The sequence below is a fragment of the Thermobia domestica genome, chromosome 2 (genome assembly GCF_964235325.1).
Source record: "Thermobia domestica chromosome 2, izTheDome1.hap1.1, whole genome shotgun sequence".
Lineage (NCBI taxonomy): Eukaryota > Metazoa > Arthropoda > Insecta > Zygentoma > Lepismatidae > Thermobia > Thermobia domestica.
The window spans coordinates 353582178-353602418 of record NC_137455.1 but is presented as its reverse complement, the minus strand read 5'-3'; the positions used below and the strand labels follow the sequence as shown (position 1 = coordinate 353602418).

Sequence of the window (20241 nt, the reverse complement as noted above, 5' to 3'; positions counted from 1 at the left end):
TTACATAATCAATTATTGTTTGTTTCATTTGAAATAATTTGGAATTTTAAATGGCGTAATGGCTTAATTTTTACGTTTTCCCTTCTAGACTTTACAGATACGGCTGATTACTGGATGTTTCCATACGAGACTCCATCCTTCAGATATGACTTGGACGACGTGTGGGACCAGATACGTCCTCTGTATGAGCTTCTGCATGCCTACGTCAGAAGAAAACTTAGAGACTTCTACGGCCCAGATCGAGTACATCGCACAGCACCTCTTCCTTCACATATTCTAGGTACCAAATAATAATAATAATAATAATAATAATAGTAAATAATAAAAATAAATAAATAAATAATAAATAATAATAATAATAATAACAATAATTGTTATTTAGTAAGATAATAAGTATTCTAGCAGCAGTTTTATTAGGTCTCGTGCCGCAAACCAAGAAGCGTTTATTAATACTACAGTTCTCTTCTTCTTCTTCTTCTTCTTCTTCTCTCTCTCTCTCTCTTTGCTTTGATATTGGATAACGTTATTAGAATCATGATAATGGAAGTTATAACCCCATGCCGTAAGCGTCGGTGGACCACCGATGGGCAACTAGCGACATCTCGCTAAAAATTGGCTGTCCCGCAGCGACGATCCGCGATGGACCCCTTTCATTATGAAAATTATATTACAAACGGACCAGCAGCGGCAGAGACGCGACAGAAACGCCAATGATCCACAAAATTACTCCCCCAAAATATGTTAACTCGCCTATATATGTGATTTGTTTAAGTCTAAAAAGAATTAAAACAAAATTACCACGTAATGGGCGCGAAGCACCAACTTTATGATTACTAGGTGCGTGTTCTTCCGACTTCGTCATGGAGGCGATGAAAAAAAAACTTACCTGTAGAGGGATAAATCGTTAAGGTTCTTTTAATTTGGCCAAGCAGAGTACTCCTCCGTTTGAGATCAGGTAAAATGCGTTCACCATGTAATTTTATAACAAAATGACGTGCGTCTATTTACTTTATTTCATAGTTCTCCCATATTCATTTTCTAATGATCGACGACAGTTGCCATCTAAATTCATATTATTATATACGCACTCATCTCAACATATATCACTTCTTGATGTAGAGGCAGGGGATTACTCTTGACCCCCCGGATCTCACTTTGGAAACAATTCGCCAGGAAAAAAATAATACGGTATATAATAATGACCGCATGCACATGATTGGCGATAGTTCGTATTGGTCCGTTCGCGATTCTCTATGACGAAGCGAATGAGCGCGGACCAAAATGAAGTCCTCACTGCTACGCAGTGGTAACTTCAACACCCCGACTCTACATATATGTTTCGACTCGACGAAACTCTGCCGTCAGTGCCACACCAGCGGTAATCCTTCGACGCGTCGCTATGTTGACGATCGACATTTATCGGCAAGTGAGCCACTAGATATTGGCGACGTTTACAGCATGGAGAAGGTTGTATGGTTAGCGTGATTGTCCGTTACTCCACACGATAACTTTTGAACGAAAGCGAATTTTTTGTTGCAATAAATAGCTATAGCGAGTTCGTTATTCTCGGCAGAATTCGTTAATGGAATCGATCCGTTAACATCTTTACAGGTAACGGTGACTTTGACGGTGACTGTCCATGTCCCATACATGAAAATATATGCTGAGATTAGATTTTTTAAGGTTAAAAGGTAAAATATTTCGGTTTAACGTCGCACGATTATGCCTGTTAACCTAAGGGGGACGAGACGGACGATTGAGACAAATGAATGATGTGGGAAACTGCTAGAATGAAAATGTGGGAAGAAACAGGAGTATCCGGAGAAAATCCACTAACACGATGTTGTCCACCATAAACTTAGTGGGCCGGAGATCGAAATAGGGACTCAACGCTCCTGAGGTTAGCACTCTACCATTTAGCTACCGTGTCCCCTTAGGTTAAAAGATAAAATTCTTTTTGAGATTAAAAGTATTATTTAAGGCAACAGATTTGTTTCTGGTTAAACCTAAAAGGTACTGGAGAGGTTAAAACCTCACATACTTGGGGTATGAGAGGGTATATAAAGCCTAGAGTATTGCTGTGGCTTGGCAACAGTTTAACCTCAAATGTAACATTTGGTGAGGTTAAAATTTCAAATCCTAGGTGTATGATAGGTATAAAATCTAGAGTGTTGTTGGTGTTTGGAATCAGTCTAAACTCAAATATAATGTTTTCATTAAACCTTAAATATATTGGCGAGGTTAAAATGTTAAATCCTTGGTGATGAGAGGGTATATAAAGTCTAGAGTATTATTGTTGTTTGACATCAATTTAACCTCAAATATAAGATTTTTGCTTAAATCTAAAAAAATATTGGTGACGTTAAAATCTCACACACTTGGGGTATGAGAGGGTATATAAAGCCTAAAGTATTATTGTTATTTAGCATCAGTTTAACATAACATCAAATATAAAATTTTGGTTAAATCTTAAAAATATTGGTGAAGTTAAAATCTTACATATTTGGATCAGTTGGCATCAGTTTAATTTCAAACCTATATATATATTGGTGCGATTAAATTCACATATCCTTGGAGTATGAGAGGGTATATAAAGCCTAGAGCATTGTTGTTTCTCATAAGTTTAACCTTAAATATAATATTTTATGTAAAACCTTAAAAGATATTGGTTAGGTTAAAATTTGACATGCCTGGAGTGTGAGAGGGTATATAAAGCCTAGAGTTTTGTTGTTGTTTGTTATCAATTTATAACCTCAAATATAAGATTTTTGGGGTTAAATCTAAAAAAATATGGTTGGATATAAAACCTCAGATACTTTGAATTTAAAAGGATAATACTTCAACTACTAGCATAGGCTCATTCATAAACGTAATTTTGCTTACTTTTCTTTACTGTTTTTATCAGAGTTTAATATCTGTCATCAATTTGATTCTTCCGTCCCGTCCTCTTTTACCTTCTACCAAAGTTTCTATTACGCAACATTTACAATAACACAATTTCTTCTGGTTTACAGTTATAAACCAGCCATTCTCAAACTGTGGTTTTCGAAGTTTCACAAACTATAGTTGAAAACCTGAAAAGGTATAGAGTATACAGTTTAATAAAGTAAATATTATACTTATTCTAATAGCTTATATGTATAGGGATTATCAAATAACAACTAGTATCCAGTATCTGACTCTTTATTCTCAACCTATTTTCTTTTTCTTTTCTTTTCTTTTTTTTATGTGTGTGTGTGTGTGTAAGTGCAATTTCTTACTGTAAATCTTTCTGTATAGGTAACATGTGGGCCCAGTCCTGGAGCAACATTCTTGACGTCACCATTCCATATCCTGGGAAAACATTCTTAGACGTAACTCCAGCAATGATTCAACAGGTATTGTACTTCACTTTTCAGTAGCATTTCACCAAATATTGTACAGATAGAAGTACACAGTAAAAGTTGTGATATTAAAACAACTCAATTTTACACAGGCCAGTGGTCCCAGCATGACTACCACTTTTGCATGTTATTTCAGCACCAAGGGTCAGGTGTTGCGGTTAACACAGGGCAGTTGTCCCAGCGTGACTATCACTTTTTACATGTTATTTCAACACCAAGGGTTTGGTGTTACGGTTAATACAGGCCAGTAGTCCCAGCATGACTATCACTTTTGCATATTATTTCAACACCAAGGGTTCAGTGTTACGCTTAATACTCAGCAAGACTACCACTATTGCGTGTTATTTCAACACCAAGGATCCGGTTGATGGTTAACACAGTTCTTGTGTTACTATTTGGCACAGAGATGGTGTTCGAGCAGTGTTACAGAACTAGGTGAAAATGAATGCAGAAATTGGACCAGCACAACGATGATCTTCCTTTATATACAATATTTTGTTAGTAATACCAGAATTGAGGAAAATGTTATCAGAGAGACTATTATTAATAAATACGTGGCTAAGGCGGCAGGTTAGAATGAAATAGATAAGTTGGATGTAACAATAGGGTAGATTGAAGAGGAGGAATTTATAAAGAAAGCCCAGATGCTATACCTTGTTGAAAGTTTTTTCAAAATCAAATAACGGAAGTCAGGAAGGTTTGGAAGTGTTAAACGGATTAGTAATGAAAGTATTGAGGCGGAGAAGTTGATCTGAGATGCTAATGAAAGGGTGGAAACCAACTTGAAGAAGAGAGAGTAAATTATAGTCGGTTAGATGTGTGTGGAAACGGTTGACAAGGATACGTTCAAGAATTTTGCTAAAAGCTAGGGTAAATTGGATGGGGCGATAAGAGGAAAAAGAGTGTGCTGGTTTTCTGGATTTAAGAAATATTAAATGTGGTAGAAGTTTTCCAAGGTATGGAGTAAAAGCCGATGGGAAGGACGAAGGTGAAAATGTGGGAAAGGAGGTAACGTAAGATATAAGGACCTTCCTTGATATGATGATAAGTAATGTTATCTATGTGTGGGGAGTGTTCCTCTTCCGAGAGACTGATAGATTTCAAAGAAAGTGATAGGGATGGTGAGTTGATTGTTGTTACGTAATTGATGATTGGGGTGAAGTTGTAAGTTCGGTGATCGGTAGGATGGTGGATCAGGAGCAGTTGGGGTGAAGATATCCTGGTTATAGGTTGCAAAGACTTGGATATAGCTTTGGTGGTACCATCGGAAAGAGAATGATTGTCATCGAAAAGTAGGTAAGGAGTATGTGTACTTTTGCCGGTGAGTTAATGGAAACGCTTCCAGAACTTCATGGAGTGGGAGGTGTCAGCAAGATTGTTGCACGTTTTGATCCAGTTTCGGCACTTGTAGGCCACAAGGTAATTATGGACTACACGTCGAAGGCATTCAGAATTTCCTGTACAGGTAAAATATCAATATAGTTGGCGAGAGGACTTGATTGACGGAAGATTTTGGGGCGAAAGTGGTGGTTTGTGGTGGCGAAATGTAGATTGGGATATGTACATCTTGGATGCGAATTGGATGGAATTCGTAATAATATCAAGAGCTACATGAAGTTCAGGTTCGTTCAAGAACTGCAGCTTTGTGGGAGCGATAATTAACCCACTCGGACTTGTGGAAACAAAGAGTGGTGCGAGCGGGCAGTCATTACTGAGGGTCAGGAGAATGCCGAAGAAGTATAGAGGGTTTGATAGGAACATGGTCGCTTCCAAAGGGTCTAACAAGGGAAGTACTTGAAGTGGTACGCGGGGATCTGCATGTGTTATATGTCGTTGGAATTGTCACACTGAGTATACCTCACATGTGAAATATCTCGCTTGAATGGGGTCTGTAGGGGGCGTGGCGACCATTTGAAGATCAGAAGAAGGCACTCTCCGAAACACCAGAAAACAGAGAAAATAGAAAGCTATAATGTAATTGTTTTGAGACGTAGTATATATAGGTGAAAAAGTAGCTGAGTACGAATCTGACATAAAACGTTTACAAATCAAAATGTTGTATCCAACATGACGGACACAAATTACACACACAAAAAAACCTATGGTTCTGCAATTGGGTATATAGAGATATTCGAATGTATGAATCGGATACCAAAAGTGAAAAATTCAACATAGGGATGGCGAACAAAATGCAAAACACTGCTATGGAACTGAAAGCGGGTAGGTAGGGGTTTTAGTGATCGCGGAGTACGAATTTAATGTTAAAAGTGCAAAATGCAATATGACGGATTCAATATGACTGATAAAATGTGCCAAAGTACAGAATGGACATACGTGTATCGAGATAAACCTGGGCTTCGTCTCCATTTGGAAAAGCACATCTCGGTCTCGAATTAAAGACGAGACTGAGACGAGATCGAGACTAGTCTCGGTTTCGGTACCATCCCTACTCATGAGAGTGGACATTTGTCATATATATGTCTGACAAGTGTACACGGCATAATGTAAGCCCGGAAAGACAGTTGTGGAAGCATAACAATGTTTTAAATTCCAACGTGCACTTTTCGCTGTCATTGTTCGGATCTTCAGATGGTATCTGCAAATCACAATACCGTACAGGCACCATTCAAGCGAGATGTTACAGGTGCAAAGTGTACTCGGTGCGAGCTTTTAAACGATATATAACACATGCCGAACCCCGTATATCATATCCCTTCGGGAGCAAGGGAGGGAACTTCCAGCCCACCCTGCTGATGGCGGAGTCGCCATCGGCTTTCCGCCTAACTTTTCTAACTATTTTATTAAAAATAGTTATTGTCTATGATTGCAATCTGTTCGTATCATAAAACTTTCATGTGCGCTACAAAACCTGCCCTGCATTCCGCGCCTCAATTTTGGCATGAATGTATTGAAAAGCACGCTCGCTGTTTATATTGTAAAATATCACCTACCCTACTTGCCCCGTTGTGTACTAAAGGGAATTTTTCTTCTACAGGTGTAAGAATCACAATGTCCGCTCTGTACTTATTATTATTATTATTATTTACACTTTTTGATCGTCACGATAGATCCGTCACATTGCATTTTGCACTTTTAACACTGAATTCTTACTCAGCGACACCCGCTTTCAGTTCCATGGCAGGGTTTTGTATTTTGGCCGCCATTTTGAATTTTACACTGTTTGGTATCCGATTCATACGTTCGAATATCCCTATGTACCCAATTTCAGATCCTTAGCTTTTTTTTTTTTTAATTTGTGACCGTCATATTGGATCCACCATTTTGATATGTAAACATTTGATGTCAGATTTGTATTCAACTACCTTTTAAACCTACATATACCACATCTCAAAACAATTACATTAATAGCTTCCTATTTTGTCCACGTTTTCTGGTGTTTCGAATCGTGCCTTGTTCTGACCTTCTAATGGTCGCCACGCCCCCTACAGGCCCCATTCAAGCGAGATATTTCACATGTGAGGTATACTCAGTGTGATAATTCCAACGACGTATAACACATGCAGATTCCCGCGTACCACTTCAAGTACTTCCCTTGTAAGACTGTAATACATAATGAGGCCGAAAGATCAGTCGATGTTAGCACCACGTCAAGTGTGTTGCTGGCGGGATGAGTAGGTTTGGGAATAGGATGAATGAAGTCAGTAGTATACGGGTGAAAGAGGTACGAAGAGCTTTCTGTTGTTGGGGTGAGCGGCGATGAAATTTGATATTGACCATAAGTTTGGACGAGTAGAAATTGAAAGAGAGGTACTGAAAAAATCATGTAGTGTGAGATGCGGAATGGAATGGCCAGGGTGAACATAAATAGTAGCGACAATGACAGAGATGTTTAAAATAGAGAGTGACAATGAGATTTTCATGAAGATTAGGCTAATAGCGGAGAGATCCTGGGAAGAAAAGTTAGGCGGAAAGCCGATGGCGATTCCGCCATCAGCAGGGTGAGTTGGAAGTTTATGGTGAATTAATTGATATCCAGAGATACAGGGATGGATTCGTGGATTCATTTAATAGAAGCGAACTAATGCGTTCTTTACGGAGCAGTTGCTCAAAGAGAGGTTGATGTTGAAATAGTGAACGAATATTGAAAAATAATACGTTCAGTTCCATGATGAAAAGGAGAAAAGCGAGTTTATGTTATAGATGCTCAGAATTGTCACACAGCTGTTCGGAGCACATTAGAATGAAAATACATATTTGAGCCAGAATTTGTTGCCTGTAAGTCTACATTAAGGATAGCTTTAACTGTTTATTGAACCTTTGTAAGATGTTATGTCGAAGGAAAGGATGAATACTCTGAAGAGTGACAGTGATTAATGACAAGAATTGGTTGATGGTGATCGGTTGATATACGGATGATGGCGGGGGGAATAGTGGTATCTTTAGTCCCGTGAGGACGCAAAGGGACAAAAACTTCTGGCTTAAAAGATTCGGCTGTGGGTCTGGCTTTGCATTTATACCTTTAAGTCGGATGATGATTAGAACGACAGATACTGATCAGAGGTGAGGTTGCTGCAGATTTTTGGTGGTATGACGTTCAGTGTGGAAATAGCTTTTACGTATAGGCCTATTCGCTCATTAAGAAGTTTGATAAGAGTTACATGCTAAAGGCTGTTTTTTTTTTTTGAGGGAGACAGGATTGATTGAAATCTTTATTGTCGCATAATATTTGGAAATATGATAAACTGCCACTAGAGGGTTTCGCCCTCTCTCTTGGCCTGGGATGTGAAAGCATCAATTAACTTTTATTACATTTGTTGCTGGGCAATCTGCTGTTAAAGAAACTATTGGTAACTAACAATTACTAAAACGCAAGATTTGCAAACACATATATGCATATCAATAAAAAAACTTGAAACAAAAACAAAATGTAAACATTAACAATAACTAACACATAATAGGATAATAGAATAATAAGTGCATTTAGATAAATAATAGTAAAGAGGTGCAGTGAAAGCATCAAATAAATGAATATTCAAAACATGAAAAACGTGCTAGCGAAATATAGGCATATTGTAATGGACGACATTCATGCTCATGATAATGAATGCAGTGCGCATCACATCACAACACAATGAAATATGTTAGTGAGACGAATGCTGGTTAGTCTTCTGTCTTGGGGCGGCTCAAGACTGATGAAAAACGTTGGGAAGCCCTTATTAGTGTTGTGGGATACAGTGCTATGATGGTAAAAGATTAGGAATATCATGATGAATGAGCTGTCGTCGGAAAAATCTTGCATGATGATGATCATCTGGATGTGATCGAGCATAAATGGAAATGAGGATGCTGAGTGGTGTATAGTAGTATCGGAACTGGGAGTCTTGTTCCAAGTCTATGAATATGGTCTCGAGAAATATATCTTTATATGAATGGAGACAGTTAGCTATATATTTTTGCCGTAAGAGAGCAATATGTTGGACAAGTGGAGGAAAATCGATCTTATTATAAAGATCATCATTGGGGTATGGTAGTCTTATGCGAAATGCGAGTCAGATAGCATGACGTTCGAGAATTTCTAATCTATTGTAAAACTTCTGTGGAGCAGAGCACCAGGCTATATGACCGAAAGTGAGGACACTACGCATAAAGGCTTTATAAGTATTTAGTAATAACTTAGAGTTTAACCCCCAGTTTTGACCCACGAGTCGGCGTAAAAGCTGTAATCGATTTTTTGCTTTCCCAACAAGTTTCTGGAGTTGGGCTGTCCACCGCAATTTATCATCGAAAACAATACCTAAATAGGTAACAGTTTTAGTCGGCTGTAGAAGATGATCACCAACACGTATGCGTAGCAAATTTGGATTACGGTGAACCTTACTGCGGCGGTTGGGCGGTAAAATTACTAGCGTCTGTGTCTTATCTTCGTTAGCGGTGAGTCTCCATTTATCACACCATTGAAATGCAGTAATCGTAGCCTGTAAGTGGACATTAATTTGCTGAATTGTTTTACCTAGCATGAGGAAAGCAGTATCATCCGCATATTGGAACAAATATGTATTAGGTGCTGGAGATGGTAAATCCGATGCATAGAGGATGTAAAGAAGTGGCGATAAGCTTGAACCCTGCGGTACGCCGGTCAGTGGGAATATCGGATGTGATAATGTACCATTGATATTCACATAGGCAATACGATTCAGTATAAACGAATATATAACTCGAAGGTACGTAAGAGGAATTCCGAGTTTCAATAGTTTATAAAATAAGCCGTAATGCCAAATGCGGTCAAACGCCTTCTCGAGGTCCATGAGTACGAGGCAAGACGGTAATGCTTTGTTATAATGATTGGTAATTATAGTGGTAAGTCGTAGTAGTTGGTCATTGATACTATATAGCGGCCGGAATCCTGTTTGATGAGAAGGTAGAAGGTTATGTTCGCTAAGATATCGATGGAGACGACGTACCAGGATTTTTTCAGTTTACCCAAAGTAGAAGTTAATTGTATGGGTCGATATGAAGTCACGGAGTAGAAGGTTATGTTCGCTAAGATGTGGATGGAGACAACGTACCAGGATTTTTTCAGTTTACCCAAAGTAGAAGTTAATCGTATGGGTCGATATGAAGTCACGGAGTAAGGTGGTTTGTTAGGTTTTAAGAACATACAGACCTTGGACACCTTCCAGTCCTGCGGATAATAGCCAGTGCGTAAAATAAACGTATATATTGTTGCTAAGAAGAGAAAAAACTGCAGTGAGCATTCTTTAAGAATTCTATAAGATATACTATCGAAACCAGGAGCAGTATTGCGTTTGAGGGCTCCGCGTATTTCATCAGTAGTAATCGCCTGAGTCAAAGGATTGTTGTTATCTAACTCATGCGATAGCGAAGGCTGAAGTAAGTTGCTAATTGCCGGTTCAGATATTCGTGGACTTAAGCGATGTGCAGAAACAGGTGGTGTAAAGACCGCTTGCAAATGAGATGCAAAAGCATCAGCTTTTGTTAAAGGCTGCATATGACGTTCTATTCATATCATAAATATCTAATAACTGATAGTGAGACTTTTTATAAGCTGTAAGTTTTTCCTATGAGGAAAGTTTTGTGCGGTATTTTTGGCTTTCCTACCAAGTAACTAAGAATGTATTAGATCTCTTATAATCGTACATGAAAATAGTTTTGTAAGCATGTGAATTTTCTGACAACGTTTATGTGGGTAGAAATGCTGCCACCTATCATCATTCCTATGTTTCAATTCGTTTCCTACTGTATTTCGTTCCTCATAATTACTTATAAATAATTATTATTCCACACTTTTATTATCCCTCATAGCAATCAGGTCTGTTTAATAAGGAAGAAAATGTTTTCGTGAAAATAGAGTTTAGCAGCTGTATATGAAACAATGCCCGAACTGTGTGCTAATACTAAAAATACTTCGTATCATGTTGAGTGATTCATTTAATTACCACCATGATAACACTTCCCTCCAAAGTGGGTGTTAAAGAAACAAAATTCAACACGATTCGGGTAGCATTGAGCCATTGGGTTGAATTGATAGCAGGGGCAGATCCAGGACCGACTTCTGGGGGGGGGGCGGTGGGTTGTCATACTGCTACTTTTAAGGGCTCCAAACTTCGGGATGGGTTATATATATATATATATATATATATATATATATATATATATATATATATATATATATATATATATATATACAGGGTGGGCCATTTTAATTAATCCACGGAAATATCTGAAAAATGATAAAACATAGAAGAAATGTTTCAAGTACACGTTATATATTGCTAACGGGGAAACCCAATTCCGCCAAAAGTACCCCTCCCCGCCCCCCCTAAATAGGGGTAACGGGGGGTAATTTTGAAATATCAAATGGGAACATGGGTCGAGTAATACATCGTTCGAAAGGTCTTGGAAAACTAAGTATCGCTGTACCAAAAGATGTTCCATATTGTGCACCGGTTTCAAAATGGCCGCCATAAAATGGTTCGGAAACTCCAGTACTCGTAGTGTGAAAACCATGGAAGGTAAATGAATGGAACAAAATTGAAATACGTAAATATCATAGGGCATATTGAACGGTGTGGTCCCTGTGATCCCAGTGGCCTCCCTAAAGGGGTCTTGGGGGCTAACTTCAAAATTTCAAATAGTAACATGAGTCGAGTGGTACCTCGTTCGATAAATCTTGCAAAATCTAACATATTGCAGGAGAAAACGATTGATGGGAAATGGCAGTGTTCTCAAAAGGCCGCCGAAACATAGTATCCGTGTCAGAGAAAAGGTCACCCGTAGTATGAAAGCGATTGGAGAAAGAAAAACTGGAGTAGCTAACTGACGTAAGGCACATCGAGAGGTGTTGTCGGGGTGACTCCAAGGGCCAACTGAAAGGTATCCGGGGCCAACTTGAAAATTTCAAATAGCAGCTTGAAGCGAGTAACATCACGTTACATAGACAAATTAATATCAAACAGCTTCTGTAAGAAAATTTTCTACATGAGACACCGTTTTCAAAATGATCGCAAAGACATGGTGACTGTGTCTAAGAAAATGTCTAGTGCCCATAGTATGAATACGGTTAGACATAAATGAAAATAACGAAAATTAAATAGGAAAACCACGGAGGCATTCCAAGACTCGAGAATAATACAACAGAGATAAAAAATATTAGAGTAAAATTGCCATAATGTATAGAGAGAAATCCAAGTCCTGCAAAATAATCTCTCCCTGCGCTCTGTATGTGAGTGGGGTGGAAAGTAAAGTGAAAGTTCAAACGAGAACTCTACTTTAATTCGTAAATTAAGGCTAACCTTACAAATAGGTATGGTGTGGTTGAAACATTTGTTTGTAAGGATGACGCTGTAGTGACTAAAAAAAGAGAAACTTTTATGCAATGCGTGCTGGTTATTCAGAAAGCATTTCGGGGATATACGTACACACCGTTTCGTCCCTCAAGCTCACAATATGACATGAATGCTAATAGTTAATCAAAATGTAACTGTGGCCATCCGCGTTAACTTAGTGCACCAATTCTCTATGCATGAAGTCTGCCTTCCAAATAGCATTGGGTAGGTCAAGCGTACGCCCGAACCGTTGTCCGGTCGGACATTGAAATTTTGAAGTTAGCCCACAAGACCCCTTCAGGGAGGCCACTGGGATCACAGGGATTATATCATTCGATATGCCCTATGATATTTACGTATTTCAATTTTGTTCCATTCATTTACCTTCCATGGTTTTCATACTACGGGTACTGGAGTTTCCGAACCAGATCATGGCGGCCATTTTGAAACTGGTGCACAATATGAAACATCTCTTGGTACAGCGTTACTTAGTTTTCCAAGACCTTTCGAACGAGGTATTACTCGACCCATGTTCCCATTTGACATTTCAAAGTTACCCCCCGTTACCCCCATTTACGGGGGGCGGGGAGGGGTACTTTTGGCAGAATTGGTTTTCCCCCTTAGCAATATATAATGTGTACTTCAAAAATTTCTTCTATGTTTTATCATTTTTCAGATATTTCCGTGGATTAATTAAAATGGCCCACCCTGTATATATATATATATATATATATATATATATATATATATATATATATATATATATATATAAGAAAGTTTCCTCTTCTGGGGGGGCGATCGCCCCGATCGCCCCCCTCTGGATCCGCCCCTGATTGATAGTCAGTTCTCACTCTGTAATACTCTATATTCCGTCGGTTTTGTAAGATCTTCGTTGAACTTGCAGCATAATTTTACATTTTTTTTTTTTTTGCAAATGTTGCCGTTATTATTATATGTATCTAGGTATATTGTATTATCAAATATATTTGCATTGATATACATGAGTTGTTCATATATTCTTAATATGAATGATATTCCGTAGGTTGTACGATAGTTGACATCGCAATTCAATATAAATATACTTGGTTTCAGGGCTATACTCCAGTTGCCATGTTTCGCCTGGCAGAGGAATTCTATCGCTCTCTGAACCTGAGTGCAATGCCTCCAGAATTTTGGGCTGGTTCTATTTTGGAAGAAATTCCAGGACAGCCTGTTATTTGTCAGCCATCAGCCTGGGACTTCTGCAACCGCATCGACTATAGGTATAGTGAATTACACATTTTGTAGGAATATTAGAATAGAATATGTATTTCATAGTTATGTTTGTAAGCACTAAACTATTCATTTGATATTGTTTATTTTTACATTACGTTCAAGTTTCTATACAACCCGTTCAATAATATCCGGGACTATCTAGAAATAATATACTTATCGATACCAGAAAAGTTTATTACGACGTTATATTTTTTTATACGTACATCTGTTTCATCGTCACAGACTCGCGGTACCGGTCGTAGAGTTTCTGGAATCTCTAATAAAGTCGTCTAATGGAATACTGTTCAGCACCGCCGTCACATGCGCTTGAATCGATGAAACATCCTCAAAATGCTTATCCTTGAGGGCAGATTTGAGCTTAGGCAAAAGACTGAAATTCACTAGAGTTGAATCAGGTGAAAATAAGGTGTGTTCATCAAGGACTATCACTCTTCTTTTGGCCAAAAATTGACATACAAGAAAATGCGTCAATGTGCATCAGCTGTCTTGTGTGCCAGTTTTTAGCTAAGAGAAAAGTCAAAGTCCTTGAACACACCTTACAGGTATTTTCACCTTATTTGACTGTAATGGATTTCAGTCTCTTCCCTAAGCTTAAATCTGATCTCAAGGATGAGCATTTTGAGGATGTTGCATCGATTCAAGCGCATGTGACGGCGGTGTTGAATAGTATTCCATTAGACGACTTTTCTAGGTTGTTCTAGAAATCTCTATGACCGGCAAGGGCGCCGATCCTGGGGGGCCTCCAAAGCTCATGTGGGTCTCCGTATTGAATTTATGAATATACAATATTTGGCATAATTTGAAATCAATTTGTCTTCATATCAATTGAAGTCAATTGAAATCAATCCTCATATGCCCCTCCCCCCAAAGTTACAGGGAAATCGGCGCTCTTGACGACTGGTCACGAGAGTGCGTGGTGCGAAAAGGGATGTACGTATGTTTTAAAAAAATATCGGACTTAGTAAACTTTTTTTTGACATCGTTTAAGTATGTTATTTCGAGGTAGTCCCAGAATTTAGTGAACGGACTACTGGTAATGAGTCTCCCTATTGAGTAAAAAGGTTTGTCCAGCAATTGATTTTAGGATGCATTTACTTAACATCTATCAGGATTGGTCCATATATTTTCAAGGACTATCTATGGGTCCGTTCACCCCACCCCCCCAAAAAAAAGAAAATCAAGAATTACTTTATGTATCCCCATCAGTTTTGTACGGATGTAGGAAGTCAAAAGTTAGGAATTGACTTCCTTGATGGAGGTTATGTTCTTACCGGAAGTGGTAGAAATAAATCATTTCCGGTCTAAATATTGATCACTATCGAACAAAAATGGTCAGTATAGAACAAGCAGTTTCCTACTATTGATTAAGCGTACGGATGCGCACGAGACGAGTCGAGACAGAATTTTCCTGACAAAATTCGAGTCGAGACACAGCTCTTCCAATAGTGAAATATACATTTTTCGAGTCAAGACATCGCTTTTACAGCACATTTTTGAGACGAGACAGCCTCAAATCTTGTCTCGTGTGCATCCCTAATTAAGCGTTCCTAGAATATATATTTTATCTTTATTCTTAACTCTTTATACTAAAACCAGAAGTCCATTACTAGAGACAGGATATTTAGGCACTAAAAACCTGGAAAATAGGCAGGCAAATAGGCACTTAAAATGTAAAAAATAGGCAGTAAAATAGGCACTAAAATGTAACACGAAATAATGGAGATAAATAGTAAATACGATTAAAAAATAGATTCAAGTCACAGATAATGTTCAATGAATATAGAAATATACCTATTTGTTAATGACTTCTTTCACTTTGCGGTATATATATATATATATATATATATATATATATATATATATATATATATATATATATATATAATGTACCACGTGTTTGTGTTTACAAACACCTAATATATATATACGTGTGTGTGTTATTGATATTATATAAGTTATACTGTATCTTTTTAATGAAGGCTTATTTTGAAGAAAATGCATAGAATAGGCTACATTAGGCACTAAAACAATTATTTAGGCAGTAACGCTCGAAATAGGCAAAATAGACAGAATAAAATGGGCTTAAATCGTAACTATAACCCCCCATATAAACTTTAAAACGTTATTTTTGATAATATCTTTAATATTAAAGAATAGGCATTTTGCCTAACATCCGGTCTCTATCCATTACAACTCTCGGTTTCAATATTGATCTACATGGAGCAAAACGATATTAATCGGATGTACACCAAACAGCAGGGCCGGCTCTCCCATATGTGCAACACGTGCATTTGCACGAGGTGGCAAAATCTGTCGTAACTCTAGCATTTAAAATAAATATTTCTTGTTGGAAACAGACTTCATGATTATGGTAGTTTAATTTACTAAGCTGACCTTCTATTTGAATATATATTCATAAATTAAGTTTAGGTCGCATTAGTTTAAGGTCACATGGACAATACTAAAACAAATGGTGTAACAAATTCCAGCATGAATTGCTTGATTGTTGTCCAATACAAGAATTCAATTCTCGAACAGTAGCGAACACCTGTTCTATTTAGTTAGTGAGATCACAGTTTTGATATGAAAACTGGTCTTGTGTTTGTCACATACAAGTGCTTATCATTGAAGATGGAAACAAGTTTTTTTTTCCTTAATTTTTAACAGATGTAGAAAGAAACTCAAGAAATCAAGATAAAAGAGCTAGTCGCACTGGAATTGCAAATTGATATATTAAGTTCGATATTGGATTCTATAAAGGATTACCATCTTTCCTCTGCAGGTGTGTTTGCATTATCTTACACGAACATCATAGATTATTATTTAAAGAAAAATCGGACACAACAAGATTGTAGAAACCTTTCTGAGTGCGAGTTGCTCTTTCCTTCCCTTTCATTGTTCATGATGGAGTAGCATGCTTAAAATATTGGCTTTTAAGATTTTTTCTTTCAGGAGAAAAGGGGCGCAAAAGTGATGCCATTGCACGGGGCGATACATTGCCTAGGTCGCCCCTGCCGTACAGAGAAAATATATCAAGGAGACCTGGTAAATTCCTAACATTTGAATTATACACATAGGAATTTACCAGGACTCCTTGATATAACAACATAAATAAATTTGTTACACACATATAAGATATATGTCCTGAGAAAGACTGAATGAAATACTGTACATATTTTAGTAGCTAACAACAAACTTGTTATGAATATTTTATAGGATAAAGATGTGCACCCGTGTGAATATGAAGGACTTCATCACAGCCCACCATGAAATGGGACATATTCAGTACTTTTTACGATACCGGCATCTGCCTAAAGTGTTCAGAGATGGAGCTAACCCAGGTATGTTTCCCACTTTCGTTATGAAGTTATTACGCGGTTAGTAAATAACTTGTTATGCTGAATTGACATGAAAATGTATTGCATGATTCTTGTTCATTCGTATCATGATATATATATATATATATATATATATATATATATATATATATATATATGGATACATTTATACTACTAGTAAACTTTATGAGAATTAATTGATTCTTTTAAGTGATAATCTTAGCAATATTTAGGGGGGCACAGTGGTTCAGTGGTAGTGCTCTTACCTCTAGTGTGTGGGATCCCTGATTCGATCTCAGGCCAGGGTATTTCCATTTCCTTCCACTTTCTCATTCCAACAATTCTTCCATCATCGTCCACTTGCTTTAATCATCCGTCTCCCTTAGCCTAAAGGCGATAATCGTCGGACTCAAAGATTTTATTTTATTTTCATTTGGCAACATTTGATTAAAAACGTACTTTTAAGGCAACATTGTAAAAATTTTTCTTAATTTATTTCTGTAAGGATCACTTTAACTGGCCTTTCAAGATTTTAATTTTAGTCTGTCCGTTACCCCACACGATAACTTCTGAATGAAGGCTTTTTTTTCAGTAGACAGTTCGAGCGATTATCTGGACCAAGTTCGAGTCAATCAGTTAATATCTTCGTAGGTAACTGTGCCTTTAAACGCAGCTATCCACATCCCATTCATTCTTAAATGTACATTTCACACAACGCTAATATGCAACACTTAAAACGTCTGAGAGTTGCAGATTGCATAAAGATTTAGGCGAAAATATTTATATATATATATATATTCTTAATCCTTATTATAAACTGAGTTTATTGAGATTGAATCAAGAGAATAGCTGAATATGAAACTTGCTTAGTTGACTATTAACTACTTTTACTTATATAACTATTATTAGCAGAATACTCGTTCTTCGCACGGGAAGAATACGTTTCATTTGGGTCATAAAGGGCTAAATTTGGATTTAAACTGCATCCGAAGTGTCACTGTTCATCTCAGCGATCCCGAAAACTATGGATTCGGCACTAATATAGGTTATTTTCGATCATTTATAGCTATATATATATATATATATATATATATATATATATATATATATATATATATATCCTCCCCCTACACCAAGTTGCATGGCTGAATTTGGATTTAAACGGCATCGGAAGTGTCACTGTTCATCTCAGCAATCCCAAAAACTATGAATTCGGCACTAAAATATCGTCCATTTTCGATCATCTTTAAATTTCCCTTCTCCCTCCCCTAAGTTGCATCGTCAAAGTAAAATGATAAAAACCATCCCAGAACCGAACCTCATCTATGTTGAAAATTTGATCGTGTCGGTCGGGCGAGGTTACAAACATAGTCACTTTTATTTATATAGGCTATGTATAGTACAGGGTGTCCAATATACAATGCAACCCGGAGTTTGCGATAGTAGGACTTTTGAATTTGAAGTGATACACGAATAATGGTTAAACTAAAATGAAGCTTTGTTCATGCATATATTTTTAACTAGGAAGCAACGATTGAAGTACCCTAGGAAGCACACAGTGTTGCCAGATGTAACCGAAGGTGTAAATTTTTTTTTTTTTTTTGCAAAACATATAAATTGACTCATAACTCATACGTATGGGTGTTCTGTCGTTAATTTTCAGTTTGTTTAGGTGGAGTAGCTTGGGAACTATGGAGCAGAAAGAAGAATTTTTCACTTCCACCAATAACTAATCGGATGAGGCCTCTGTAAGGGGGAACTAGTGAAATCGTAGTTTTCATAAATTAACACTGAATTGGCAACCCTGCTGATATTCCAGTATATCAAAAGGTGTATTAAGGATCTCTCTACAATATGCAATTTCTGAAAACAATGAAAAACAAACTTTAAAATTATCATGATAAAACGTTTACTTACCCGGCACCCGGCAACACTGCTACTATCAGAAATGAGTTACCAGCTCTATAGCGGATGCTGGGAGTGTCCCCTTTTTTGATTCAAACACTGGTTCACACGTTTCACCAGGTTGGCAGCAACTTTACGAAGATTAGAAGTGTTAATTGTCTCAATGCCACTGCGAATGTTCGTTTCCAAATGATGTATGGTTCGAGAATATGTTCTTGTATACCTCTTGCTTTAAGCAGCCCCATAGAAATGAATAGTAATGTTGCCGGGTGCATGTAAGTAAAATTTTTATCATGATAATTTCGAAGTTTGTTTTTCATTGTTTTCAGGAATTGCATAATGTAGATAGATCCGTAACACACCTTTTGATGCGCTGAAACATCAGCAGGGTTGCTAATTCAGAGTTAATTTATGAAAACTACGATTTTCCTAGTTCCCTCGATTAGTTATCGGTGGAAATGAAAAATATTTTTCGTGCTCCATACTTTCCAAGCTACTCCAACTAAACAAACTGAAAATTAACGACAGAACATCCATGCGTATGAGTAATGAGTCAATTTACATGTTTTGCAAAAAAAAAAAAAAAAAAAAATTACACCTTCGGTTACATCTGGCAACACTGTGTGGTTCCTAGTGTACTTCAATCGTCGCTTTCTAGTTAAAAAAATATATGCATGAACAAAGCTTCTTTTTTAGTATAACCATTATTTGTGTATCACTTCAGGTTCAAAAGTTCTACTATCCCAAACTCCGGGTCGCATTGTATATTGGACACCCTGTACATTATATACTAAATTAAACTTATATGAGCGACTTGGAGAAACATAATGCTTGTCTAATTTTCTAACTTTTGAATAAACTGGGAAAGAAGATTGGCTATTCCCATGCAATTCAGTGTAATGACACATACCAAACAAGCATCAAGCATCCTCTGACGTCTGTAGGTAATTTATATTTTCGCAATTAAACTACTTACATACTGTTCTGTGGTTGGATTCCAATCCATTCCACCTAATAACTCAATTTCACCGGAAGTACACCGCTTAGCATTATGTTCGCCCGAGAAGCTTGTTAGAGGTTTGCACGGGCTCGGGCCTACAAAGCGGCTCGGGCCATAAATTTTTAAATATACAACCATATTTCTCGGGCCTAACTTTGTAAGTATACTTTACAACGACATATTTGCACCGTTCTTTCTGAAGAACTTTTAAAGCACAACTGCAAAACAATTTTGCGTAAATTATTGTGTTTCTGTAATTCGAGTTTATATCGGGCTCATTTGATTATCACACGAGCTCGGGCATATATGCTAAAATATATTTCGGACTAGGATCGGGCATCTCATTGTAAATTCATGGGCCGGGCTGGGCTAAAATTTCTTGCCCGTGCAGACCTCTAGAGCTTGTATAACGCTTGGTACTGATTTAATTTCAGACTCAGATTTTATAAAGAATATTTATAAGGCAAACAACGTACACTGATCCAAGAATTATGTGTGAAATTTGAAGATTGAAGTACTTGTGAACAGGCCCG

The 20241-nt window shown here is 37.4% G+C and overlaps 1 protein-coding gene across 1 annotated transcript in view; it reads left to right on the top strand.

The window, feature by feature from the left end:
- The window catches only part of Ance-3 (angiotensin-converting enzyme Ance-3), a 171737-nt gene that overhangs the window by 97051 nt on the left and 54445 nt on the right, over positions 1-20241 (top strand). Inside the window, exons 5-8 of the mRNA XM_081749285.1 lie at positions 89-280; positions 3280-3377; positions 13283-13452; positions 16682-16806. Of these exons, the coding sequence (XP_081605411.1) occupies positions 89-280; positions 3280-3377; positions 13283-13452; positions 16682-16806 (585 nt within the window). The remainder of the gene's footprint in view (positions 1-88; positions 281-3279; positions 3378-13282; positions 13453-16681; positions 16807-20241) is intronic.